The sequence below is a fragment of the Salmo salar genome, chromosome 19, assembly GCF_965601325.2.
Source record: "Salmo salar chromosome 19, fSalSal1, whole genome shotgun sequence".
NCBI classification, from domain to species: domain Eukaryota; kingdom Metazoa; phylum Chordata; class Actinopteri; order Salmoniformes; family Salmonidae; genus Salmo; species Salmo salar.
The window spans coordinates 66,787,339-66,800,848 of record NC_138309.1 but is presented as its reverse complement, the minus strand read 5'-3'; the positions used below and the strand labels follow the sequence as shown (position 1 = coordinate 66,800,848).

General features: G+C 41.3%; 1 protein-coding gene across 1 annotated transcript in view; it reads right to left on the bottom strand.

Annotated features, from left to right (window-relative positions):
• Positions 1-2,634: 2,634 nt before the first annotated feature.
• ngfrb (nerve growth factor receptor b) overlaps positions 2,635-13,510 on the bottom strand; it is an 80,631-nt gene continuing 69,755 nt past the window's right edge. Inside the window, exons 6-7 of the mRNA XM_014158637.3 lie at positions 8,738-8,904; positions 2,635-5,887 (exon numbers count right to left, since the gene is read on the bottom strand). Coding sequence (XP_014014112.1) covers positions 5,544-5,887; positions 8,738-8,904 — 511 coding nt within the window. The 3' untranslated portion in view covers positions 2,635-5,543. The remainder of the gene's footprint in view (positions 5,888-8,737; positions 8,905-13,510) is intronic.

Here is a 13,510-nt window from a genome sequence, read left to right as displayed (position 1 = left end):
TAGAGACACAATAATTACTTTTATGACCATATTTGAAATCATTGCTTTTTGACAAGACCATATTATGTTGATTTAAGGACTTTATTATTTTGTGGATTGTACTGTTTACATAGCAAATTCACATTTGTATAATACAGTGTACATATTAGTAAATACAAGGAACATTCAGTATTTCTCACTTCTGTACATCTTGGCGCATTAAGAATCAGTCTTGTTTCACTACGGGCCACATCATCAGGGCTTGGTGATACATCTCCATCAATTTCCATTGTCCTCCATATATTTTTAACAATCCCTTCACTGTCAAACTCCCCCTCTTCCTCTGACCAAACAGTATGCTGCCAAGTGCGAGGTTAAGTTGAATATAAGCCTTCATTGGTCTTTTATTGTACTTACTAGGTGTGCTGCTTCACAACTATACAAAACGTATGGCCTGCAACTGTCCTCTCTTAAAAATAAAGAAATTAAGTGAATACTGTTTGGGGGGGAAACAATTCAGTCCTCAGTTCAGTTTTCATATCATATTAGCACATTCCTCGTCAGTGTCTGTAGGGGAAACCAACTTTGTTGTTACAGTCATGGCTATACACTGGGTGTACAAAACATTAGACGCCTGACTCCCCCTTGTCTGACATATGTTCTCCACACACAAACTGGCGCGTCTCCTGAGAACCACTGCAGTGAGAGTGTACAAATATGTCAGGAAATGTCATACACAGAGTTTAATTGGAGTTGAATAGCTTTAACATCTTAGTGTTGCATTCAAGGTAACAGTCCATTTAAAGACTGCTGCTGTATCAAAAGAGACAACTATGGATAATCATTTAGCTAAATAAGTGATAACATGGGACTGAGCCGAGTTGTATCAATCCACGCCACCTGTCAGTCACTATGGCTCAGTATTGAACAGCCTACTGTCATTTCATGCACAACACTCGTCGTTGAGAGCTATCGTCCTATAGGTTTTCATTTCATCCCTTACCTAACCTACTTGTACACATTCAGTATATACACTGAGAATACAAAACATAAAAAATACCTGCTCTTTCCATGACATAGACTGGCCAGGTGAATCCAGGTGAAAGCTATGATCCCTTATTGATGTCACTTGTTATCAGTGTAGATGGAGGGGAGGAGTGAGGTTAAAGAAGGATTTTTAAGCCTTAAGACAATTGAGACATGGATTGTGTATGTGTGGGCAAGACAAAAGATTTAAGTGTCTTTGACAGGGGTATGGTAGTAGGTGCCAGGCGGACCAGTTTGTGTGTCAAGAACTGCAACGCTGCTAGGTTTTTCACGTTCAACAGTTTCCCGTGTGTATCAAGAATGGTCCACCACCCAAAGGACATCCAGCCAACTTGACAACTGTGGGAATCATTTAGAGTCAACATTGGCCAGCATCCCTGTGGAACGCTTTCGACACCTTGTAGAGTCCATACCCTCATGAATTGGGGCTGTTCTGAGGGCAAAGGGGGTGCAACTCAATATTAGGAAGGTGTTCCTAACGTTCTGTTCACTCAGTATATATATGTGTGTGTGTGTGTGTGTGTGTGTGTGTGTGTGTGTGTGTGTGTGTGTGTGTGTGTGTGTGTGTGTGTGTGTGTGTGTGTGTGTGTGTGTGTGTGTGTGTGTGTGTGTGTGTGTGTGTGTGTGTGTGTGTGTGATATATATATATATATACACACATCCACATACACTATACAGGGATATACCACATTTAGCCCCAGCAGGTTTTTACCATGCAATACTGTTGATCCAGACATCTGGGGTTGGTTTCCTAGACAAATAATTAAGCATAGTCCTGGACTAAAAAGCATCAACAGAGAATCTTCTTTGAAATAGCTTTTTAGTTCAGGACTAGGCTTAATTTGTGTCCTACTGACTGTGGCTAAGGCATACAGTGAAACCATTTTGGCCAAATATTCAATTTCTTTAGAGTCAGGTCATTGAGGTAAAGTGGGATTGAGTCACTGTCAATAGACTCTAGAGACTGCATCTGAGTCAGAAGTCCATGACATTTTACGGTAAGCCTTGAGGGCTCAAAAACACAAACTTCAAATGAAGACTTATAAAAAATAAAAATAAAATACATACAAAACAAACACAACATCATCATCAGGGACCTGAAACATTTCCCAGGCACTTATGATGTTGAATACATACGGTATTCTACAATCTAACCTATAATAACGTTTATTACTGCTAGTAACACATAAAAACCCTTGAGAATACCTTTGTTCATAATTAAGCTACTGAACTAAGATCAGTAAACTATTGGTGAAACGTTCTGTACAGTACTTACAATAGGCACATGTACCTATAGACTCAGGCCAGACTCTTGCAGTAGCAAGCTAAACCAGACGTGGATCAATTCAGTGACATAAACTGGTTCAAATACAGCAAAGCATTAATATTGTCTTCGCTCTCTTTGAACCTACCTATATGTCAGTAATGCCAGAATTTAACAAGACAGTCCTAACAGATCTCTTTGCATTAAATGATGGACAGAAAGCAAGCGACCACTGTTACTTCCTCGGAACTCCTGTCATTCAACCCCACTCCCCCCAAAAAAAGTTTCCCAATGTGAAATTGAATAAAAAATAAAATAAAAATCAAGTTGACAATGAGAATAAATGGGGATACGCTTCACTTTAGGCTGTATTATGCTGCAATTACATTTGTTATAAGCATGCATTGGCATTTTAATCCTCAAATAAGCTAAAAAAATATGACCCCACGAAACACAAAATAAATAAGGGAACATCCCCCTCAGTTCTTAATTCATAGCTGCCTGTAATGGTTATGCGTGCCTATGACACATTTTGAAGCATTTACGAAGGCTTTATGAATGCACCGATGTGCTAACATTTTACTTTGAGCTAACACGTATAGCGCTTTATTACTTGTTATAAGCATACTATGAGGCTTATAATATGTAGGTACTATGGCATGGCAATAAGACATTATAAGTGGGTCATAAATGCCTATAACAATTTTTACAATGCATTATAACCACATCTTAATGCATTATACCCGTCAGCTTTAAGTAACTTACCAAAACGTCTAATTGGAATGCTTCTTTTCATTTTTTCAGCTCTCAGTGGTTGGAATTCCTCCCGTATTGCTCGTCTCCAATCTCTAATGACTAGCCTTTCATTCGAAGGTTGTTGTCGTGAACAATGGGGAAACTAGAAACCCCTGTTTTTCCTCTGATCTGCGTCCATCCCTGTTCTTCTGGCTGAAGGATTGTCAGTCACAATGGCCACCAGGTCGTCTTTTTGGCAGTCACCTGCTAGATATCATATGAATATGGTCCCTGCTACTTTAGAGATTTAAACACTTTTCCAGGCAATGTGAGATCTGATCCTCCCGAGCAGCGCGACTGCATAAAAAGACAACCCGGAATGCCACTGATATCATTGCCTGAGTAAGTTCTACAAAGGGCCTTTCCTGAAACACTAGCTAGTGTTGAATCCCTCGACAAGGCCTCTAACCTTCCTCAACCTATACACAACTAATTCAGGTTGTCTGAGCTTTGATTAGGAAAAGGAAACAACATTAGACAAACATCCAGCTAATCACTAATCCAGCTAGTCACACAAAAGACCCTGAGAAACTAAACAGAAATAGATAACCCTGGATTATTTGTATATCTTAGCCTGAATAATGGCTAGTTGTTCAGTCGTAAGTTATTTTATGTACAGTACTTGTATGTGTATTTTGATTTGAATATGATGTGTATCGATTATATGACTCGCTCGTTTGTACATGCTGTTCCTTTTGCTAATAAAGCAGTGGATGACCTCACGGGAAAGGATTACATGATTTATACAGATTCCAAGCAAGATGTTTTGAAAGACAGTTGTGGTGTAAAAGACTGCAATCTTTTTCATTGACCGAACAAGTTGGCCTATGTCCATCATGTCCAATAAAGGTGTCCTGCGTGTGGTCCCTGAAAGGGTGTATGTTCATGTCCAATGACCTTGGTCCTGTTGTCCCTTATCATTGACACAACACTTGATTGAACAGTAGGCTTTTTGTTGTTGTTGTTGTTCTCTTATACAGTATGTGTATGCATACATGTGTGTGGTTACTGGCATGCATGCATGCATTTGTGTGTTTGTGTACGTATGCATGTTTGTGTGTGTAGATATCCATTTTTGTGTGTGTGTGTGTGTGCGCACGCACGCGTGCGTGTGCATTCATGGATGTTTGTGTGTGTAGATAGGCCTATATGTGTGAGTGAGTTTTAAATTCCTAGTCCTTTCCTATCTAGGTCAGAGTATAGGCCTAGTGTGAGAGCTCCAGTGTTATGCAGATGGGGCCTGGCCAGATAGAAGCTGGAGTCAGGTTGCCTGCTCCACAGACTACCATGTTAGCCAGCACAGGCCAGCCAGTCCACTGCTCTGACTTTGTTCCAGTAGATATATTGATACTGGGAACTGTTCCTATGTCAGGTCTAAAGAAATAATAATAATTCATACGATAAGTTAAGTTTGAAAGGGGATATTTCTCATTAATATTTCATTATACAAAATATGATGGAGGAAATAATTGAGCTTCTCCATATCAATGTGTCGAAAATAATAGAGGCGATGATGCAGGGTGATATGGCAATAGCTTTTTTCACATAAGAATTGGTTTGGATGTAGTCTAGCTCGTTATATCTTCCCAGTCCTTGATCTCTGCGGAAAATTACCACTACTCAGCTGTGACCGACAGTCATTGATTGACTAGCAAACGGTCACAAATAATGGAATATTTTGCCAATAAATTACAAACAATTTCATGTTCAGATGTTATAATAGGTATAGGTATGGTTGATAAGCTAGGCTTTGGTAGTAAAGGACAACAAAAATGAAATGAAAGAATAGTAGTACCTTACTGTACTGTACATGTTGAATGCCAAATGAAGTTCATCAAAGCACCACAAGCCAGAGTTCGGTGTTGCAAGTGAGGAACGGATGAAAAAGAATTAGTTCAGTCGAAAGAGGAGCACAGAAAACGAAGCGCAATCCCCAGAGTTTTTTGTAGCCCTTTGCTACTTCAGGGTTAGTGAGAGAGCAGAGCAAAATGGCGCCTGACTGTTTTGGGCACACTGAAGACACAGTTGAACATCCAGTAGTGTGGTTACGAGGCCACAGTTGACCATAATGGGTTTGTGTTATCTTGAAAGTGCACTATAGCCACAGAGTTTGACATAGGTTCACGAGTGGAACGGGAAGCAATAGGTTTCACACGATGCGGCACAGTTATGAAGGACCGTGAAGGCGGTAAGGGATGCGGTGGCTGCAAAGTCTCGCGGAAATGTTCGATTTAGGTCTGGGCTGAGTCTTGGTGGATTGATAGCAGTAGTTTTGGCATCGGGTGTGGATGATCAGACTTTGGTTTACCGATCTGAATGGTTTGGCATTGTTGTAATTGCTCAGATGGTTGGTGTAGACGGTTAAATAGTCACAGTATGGATGGACTGTGGCGGGGGGGGGGGTTGGCTATGATGTTGCAGTGAGATTTTCGTAGCATTGGCGGTAATGGTTAAATGGTCACACCGCAGATGTGGCAGTGGGTTTGACGGTGTTGGGGCTGAGCACAAGGCTCTGTGCGATGTCTTCGCGGTTGATCTTGCACAGCGCCGTGCAGAGCGTGTCCAGGCTGGCGCAATCCTGGCTCGCCCAATCAGAGAGCAGTGCCCGCACTGGATGTTCCTGCTGCCGGAATGTGGCGATGCGCTCTTCCTGGTATCCCAGCAGCCCTGCCAGGCTGCACCAATCTCTGTCCTCCGTGTGGTCGTAGCCCTCCCCTTCTCCGCCCCTGTAGAGGAGTTTCTCCACCTCTTCTCGCGTGTGGAGGGGAAGGAGCAGACAAGGCTCCTCATCCACAGTGACCACTGCAGGGAGAAAGACGTTACATGAGCGTTAGTCTGAGGTTACATTTACGTTCATATCTGTTGAAGTAATGTTTAATAACACTGGTCAGTGAGGTCCAAATCCTTACTCGGGATCTGTGTGGACTTTTTTGTCAATCATACATTAATGTCAATGGGTCATCATTACATCATAGCTTTGACTTTGAATTTGGCTTTGTTGCCAGATGGAATCACTAAACAGAAATGCACATCAGCCAATAATATTGATTGACTACACTTATAGACAGTATATTGTAGTACTTTGTTCAGACCAGCTGGAGTGCTCTTTCCTGACTGACCATTTCCTCTGCTACAGTTGCTTATAGTTCTTTGGAACTAGTTCTAGTTCTCTGAAGGTTTTCTAAGGTACCTGTAATCTCAAGAGAATCACGCGACTCCACAGACAAACCAGCCATCAGGTCTAGTCTCAGCCAAGTGTGTGTTTCGAAAGGTCAACATTCTTCCAAACTGGTTCTTCAGGGCTTGACTCCAAACTGCCAGGAGCGCATGCCGCTGGTGAACTAACTGTGGCCCCTAACAGAGGTTTGTTATTATTGTTGTTGATTTGCTACAGTAGGTTTGAGAGGTTGTGTTCAAAGTGGAGCTTACGAGGCCACCAGATGCCACTCTCCCCAAGGGAAATTCCTATCCTCTTGTCTTGCTGAGTGAAGGCCCTCGGTGTTAACAAACATGGCATCAAGAAAAGCTATTCCATACCAACTGTCCATCAAACCTATTTTTGGTAGTGTTCTGTTGAGTGGTATCACAGTTCAACCTAAATAGCTTAATTATGTACTTTGCTCCATTTCGAAAACTGCCCTCAAAGTGCAAGCAGCCATCAAATACATGGTACCTCTATAGAGTTGCTTTGTTGTGTGGCACATGGTATAATTGACCTGAATGCTGACTTAAATGTGAATTCATGAATGGACCTTTTTATTATATTTTTTGGGGAGGAACTTGTCTAGGTGTGCTATTGTGGATGTTGTACATTCACCTATATTTTGTGTTACATTACACTAGGTGTCGGGTGCACAGACCTGTAGTAAAGTTCCCGTCTGTACCTGTCTGTCCCTGGGTTGACTTGTCTCTACATACAGGTGTGTGTGTTAAAGTATGTGTGTATGTGCATACTGTATGCGGCGCGTGAGCTTCAAGTAAGGGGAAGCTAAAAAAAAGTCTACAACAATTTTTTTTTTACCTTTATGGTAAAGTATTGCATGCATCTATTATGGCATTTGCAGACAAATGTAAGCTAGCCCACTATTCCTAATTTGAGGATTAGATTGGATAGTCATAAGGCTAATAATATAACTGACTTACTGTTTGCAAAAAATACCAGAGCTCAGACCCAGCTAGAAGAGATATTTAAGGAGGATCCGAGAAAAATCGGAGAAAAAAATTGGTCTTTTATAAACACATTTCATGCAATTCTACGACACTTTACTCTCTATGACTGTAGACAATAGCAGAATATTTAATACAACAAAAATGACAGGGTAGGCTACTCTGCTGACAAACTGAGCTAAATAAAAACAACCTTGTCTTGAATACAACCATCTAATTAAGGCCTATGAAAAGGGGAGACACGTATTGTAGGCTATGACGTCCATCTAGCCTGGAGGAGGAAATTGTTATCCTAAAAAACTATCCTGGAGCACGGACTCACCCAATGATAAAGACAGTGAATGTGCTCACCCACCGGGGATATGGCCGATGCTCTCCGCTACAGTACCAATTAGCCCAAAGGCCGGCAGATGGCGATATTGAGTCGTTTCATCTTACCGTCCAAAGGGAATGTATACAGCCGGCTGGATATACAATCGTATCCCCCGTGGACCGGTTCGTAAATAAAACATTCCCTATTCAGGCTGCAAAATCATCAATTTCCTCCCTAACTCTATTCAATCGCAAGAAGGCAGAAAGAAAACTGGAAAAATATGCATACTTTCTCCATTTTCCACCGCCATGCTAGAGTAGCTAAAGCTAGTCCAGGATGTTGCGTATTGTGTTCAGCCAATCAGGTTGCAGCAGTCTTTTATTTTGAATCATTTAGACCCTGGGTGAAAAAACAGACTGCAGCAACCTGATTTGCTGAACGTGATACACAACATCTGGGATTAGCATGGCAGTGGAAAATGGTTTTTCATAATGAAAGTATGTATATTTTCCAATTTTTTCTGCCTTCTCGAGTTTAAATAGAGTTAAGGAGGAAATTAGCGCCTTTGCAGCCTTCAATGGAGAATGTTTTATTTACCCACTGGTCCACGGGGACACAAGTGTGTAGCGGCTAAGTAAGACAGTAAGATGAAATTACTCAATATCGGCATATGCCCGCCATTGGGCTAAGTGCTGTTTGCTCAATAGCCTATTGGGAGTTGACAATTGTGATAGCTTAACTAAAGACAGGTTAGAGTTTTTTCTTTGCCTCCTCTGTTTTTCCAACGATTGTATTTAGAAATATTGAGATATGCCTAGGCCTATTTTAGATGCTTTTCACTGACAGCCGCAAATCAACAATCAGCTATTTGACATGCTGCGCGCTGCCAAAATTGCACGCTTCCCGACTGTAGGTTATGCCCTGGCCTTGTGACTGAAAACAATCCACGCTTTAAAAAAAGAGAAGCTAGTATTTTGAAGGATTTAATTTCTTTTTGTATAGACAGTGGTAATTACATAATTTTGGCAAGTTTAATTCAATTTACTTCAGAGGAAGCTTAGCTTTACTTATTGGACGTGCCGCCTATGTGAGTGTGTGTGTGAGTGGTGTGTGTGTGCGTGCTCATGCATCTGTGCTCGCCTGTGTGTGAGTGTATCTCTGTGCAGGCCTACCTGTCTGTGCCTGAGTCTGCCCCTGGCCTTGCTGCTCCTGTAGGCTTTGGCTATCCACCGATATGCCACTGTCGCTGTGCAGCTTCTCCCCCTCCGGTGATGGAGTCTGGTTCTGATTTGCTGTGCAGTTGTTGGCGCCCTGCTTGTTCTGCTTACAGCTGTTCCACCTGGACAGAGATTTTTTTTGAAAGTACTCATTGTATAAAAATGGATTAATAAATGACTTAAATGGACTTGGCCCTGATGAAGGTCAGGGCCCGTATTCATAAAGCGTATCAAAGTATATATACTATATCAGCACTCCTACTCTGAGGCGCTTTATGAATACCGGCCATGACCCTTGCAGCTTCACAGAGACGAAGGTCTAATGACTGAAAAGTTAGTTAAAAAACATTTGATAAATTCAAGAATACCAGTGTTCAGTTTCCTTGTATGGTGTTGTATAGTTTAGTTTATTAAGATACAGTGAGGGAAAAATGTATTTGATCCCCTGCTGATTTTGTATGTTTGCCCACTGACAAAGAAATGATCAGTCTATAATTTTAATGCTAGGTTTATTTGGACAGTGAGAGACAGAATAACAACAAAGAAATCCAGAAAAACGCATGTCAAAAATGTTATAAATTGATTTGCATTTTAATGAGGGAAATAAGTATTTGACCCCTCTGCAAAACACGACTTAGTACTTGGTGGCAAAACCCTTGTTGGCAATCACAGAGGTCAGACTTTTCTTGTAGTTGGCCACCAGGTTTGCACACATCTCAGGAGGGATTTTGTCCCACTCCTCAGATCTTCTCCAAGTCATTAAGGTTTCGAGGCTGACGTTTGGCAACTGGAACCTTCAGCTCCCTCCACAGATTTTCTATGGGATTAAGGTCTGGAGACTGGCTAGGCCACTCCAGGACCTTAATGTGCTTCTTCTTGAGCCACTCCTTTGTTGCCTTGGCCGTGTGTTTTGGGTCATTGTCATGCTGGAATACCCATCCACGACCCATTTTCAATGCCTTGGCTGAGGGAAGGAGGTTGTCACCCAAGATTTGACGGTACATGGCCCTGTCCATCGTCCCTTTGATGCGGTGAAGTTGTCCTGTCCCCTTAGCAGAAAAACACCCCCAAAGCATAATGTTTCCACCTCCATGTTTGACGGTGGGGATGGTGTTCTTGGCAGCATTCCTCCTCCTCCAAACATGGCGAGTTGAGTTGATGCCAAAGAGCTCCATTTTGGTCTCATCTGACCACAACACTTTCACCCAGTTGTCCTCTGAATCATTCAGATGTTCATTGGCAAACTTCAGACGGGCATGTATATGTGCTTTCTTGAGCAGGGGGACCTTGCGGGCGCTGCAGGATTTCAGTCCTTCACGGCCTAGTGTTACCAATTGTTTTCTTGGTGACTATGGTCCCAGCTGCCTTGAGATCATTGACAAGATCCTCCCGTGTAGTTCTGGGCTGATTCCTCACCGTTCTCATGATCATTGCAACTCCATGAGGTGAGATCTTGCATGGAGCCCCAGGCTGAGGGAGATTGACAGTTCTTTTGTGTTTCTTCCATTTGCGAATAATCGCACCAACTGTTGTCACCTTCTCAACAAGCTGCTTAGCGATGGTCTTGTAGCCCATTCCAGCCTTGTGTAGGTCTACAGTCTTGTCCCTGACATCCTTGGAGAGTTCTTTGGTCTTGGCCATGGTGGAGAGTTTGGAATCTGATTGATTGATTGCTTCTGTGGACAGGTGTCTTTTACACAGGTAACAAACTGAGATTAGGAGCACACTTAAAGGGAGTTAGCTTTGGGCAACAGGGTTAAGTAGGACTTAAAGGGAGTGCTCCTAATCTCAGTTTGTTACCTGTGTAAAAGACACCTGTCCACAGAAGCAATCAATCAATCAGATTCCAAACTCTCCACCATGGCCAAGACCAAAGAACTCTCCAAGGATGTCAGGGACAAGACTGTAGACCTACACAAGGTAACGAGCTGAGATTAGGAGCACACTTAAAGGGAGTTAGCTTTGGGCAACAGGGTTAAGTAGGACTTAAAGGGAGTGCTCCTAATCTCAGCTCGTTACCTGTATAAAAGACACATGGGAGCCAGAAATCTTTCTGATTGAGAAGGGGTCAAATACTTATTTCCCTCATTAAAATGCAAATCAATTTATAACATTTTTGACATGCGTTTTTCTGTATTTTTTTGTTGTTATTCTGTCTCTCACTGTTCAAATAAACCTACTATTAAAATTATAGACTGATCATTTCTTTGTCAGTGGGCAAACGTACAAAATCAGCAGGATATCAAATACTTTTTTCCCTCACTGTACCCATTGGTACATCAGGACTAATATTACAACTAAGCAATAGTAATAACACTTTTTACAAAAGTAATAGTGGGTTATTTTAAAACATGCAGAGGAAATTTGGAGAGCCAAGAGCGACTCTATTGGGTTAAATGACTAATTGACCATGATAATCCCACCCACCATTAGTGCCCGCCTGAAGACACGCTCACTTCCTCCCCATCACTTTCAATTAACAACATACATGAACAGGTAGAATGTTGAATCCTTTGGCAGAGGATAGAACCCCAACCCAATTTTCTCTTGCTGGCACTAACTCTCAATAGTCACTTCATTTTCTACACAGTCCACTGCCATTCCCACATGCTCCCTTAGCTATGGAACGCCGTTTGGGTCTTTGCGTGTCAAAAAAGATACACGTCAAATAACACAATTCTATTATATGTTGTGTGTGCTGAATTTGCATGTGCAATCCAAGTGCCACCACTATCAGTAGCACTGTCAAAGCTGTACAAAAAAGTCTGCAAACAAGCACACACTGGCCACGGACGATGTGTTTATAATACCACAATTGGTAATAAGGCATTATTTGTTTGACCGCTACTTCTGGGGTAGCTAGCTAGCTTTAGCTTGGTACCTGAAAACAATGACCAGTAGAAACTGAAGTCCTTTTCATTATTCTTAGCAATGATTTAGCAATCCTAGTGCGTAAGTATTAGCTAGATAGCCACTTGTTGTTCGCCTATTGAATTTGAACTTCAGTTCATGAAAATAAATAGCTAGCCAACTACTTAACCCTGTTGCCCAAAGCTAACGTTATAAGCAGTCAACTAGCTTCATCTAGTGACGCTCGCCGGGACCGGGCTATGTGTTGTGAAGTTAGCCACAATAGTGGAATTTGCGTTTTGCCTTCAAAATAAAAGTTCGTCTTTGAAAGTATTGCAGAAGGTTACAATTGGTGGAATCATGCCATATTTAGACTAGATAACGTTAGACAAGGTTGGAATGTGAAGCAATGAAATGTGGTATCAGTCTACTCGGTGACACCCACAGAACACAACTGCGAAGAGTTTACACAAATATTAGCGTTGTAGCTCTTATCGCGGGACTGTGACTGTGTGAAATCACCTCCCCAGTCAGCCTATTGTGTGTATTGACGTTCATATTACACTGTACAGCTTTACCTAAGGATTGGGGATCAATGAAATGGGATATCAGTCTACTCAATACCCAATATATTTTTTCCCAATTCCCTCCTCAGAGTTATAAGACTTCAAAACATCCACGCAGTATTGTTTTTCCTCTGGAATAATGTTCAATAGGTTGACAATAAATGTGGCTCTATTAGGTTGTTTCAGAGTCCAACAATAAGAGCTAAAACGCTAATGTTCTCTGGGTGTCACTGAGTAGACGGATACTCCATGTCATTGATCTACAATCCATAGGTAAGGCTGTACAGTGAAATAAGCATGCCCCCAATGCAATTCTAAAGTATAATACATCCAGTGTGATTTCAACAGATTTTTGTCAAATTAACAAATTATTGTCTTTTGTTGATTTTATATGACAATATTACAACCTCGTTTATTATGATCTATTCAATTATGGCATAATTCTACTATTTGTTTTTATTTGCATGACTGTCAATGGCATACTTTTATTTTGAAGGCTAACCACAAAGTCCACTATTGTGGCTAGCTTCACATAGATGGGTCCGACCACCATTAATCCAATAAGAACTGTTTTATAAATCAGGGTTATTTTAGATGATGATACCTAGCTATATAATTATCTTGCTAACTATAGCTACTGAAACAGATTATGTCATTTTGCTATGTTTTTGGGGAAGAACATTGTTTTCAACCATCAGCTAGCTAACTTTTTTCATATCCAGCATCATAGCATACATAGCGATGAATCGTTGTGACATGAAATACGAGTGATAGTGTAATCAATGTGTAATAACTACGTAAAAAAATTATGAATGCGTATAATTATTATGTGACGTGCAGTCATATTCAGGTCCTGATTGGTCAATCATTGGTCTTCCATGTGGTCTTCCCTGTGGCTCAGTTGGTAGAGCATGGTGTTTGCAATGCCAGCATGGTGTGTGCAACGCCAGGGTTGTGGGTTCGATTCCCATGGGGGGCCAGTACAAAAAGATAAAAATAGGAAAACAAATGCATGAAATGAAATGTATGTATTCACTACTATAAGTTGCTCTGGATAAGAGCATCTGCTAAATGACTAAAATGTAAAAAAATAAAAAATGTAATAAGCTTATTTGACACATCAAATATTGTTATTTGATGTGTATCTTTGTTGGCACGCAAAGACCCAAACGGCGTTCCATACTATGCACCCTTATTTGATTAAACTACATTCAATCTAATCCTGTCATCTTCCATACCAATGTGTCTCCTGTTGTTCTGATTAGTCAACACCTGTCAGTTACATCAACACAACATTCATCCTAGACTCAAC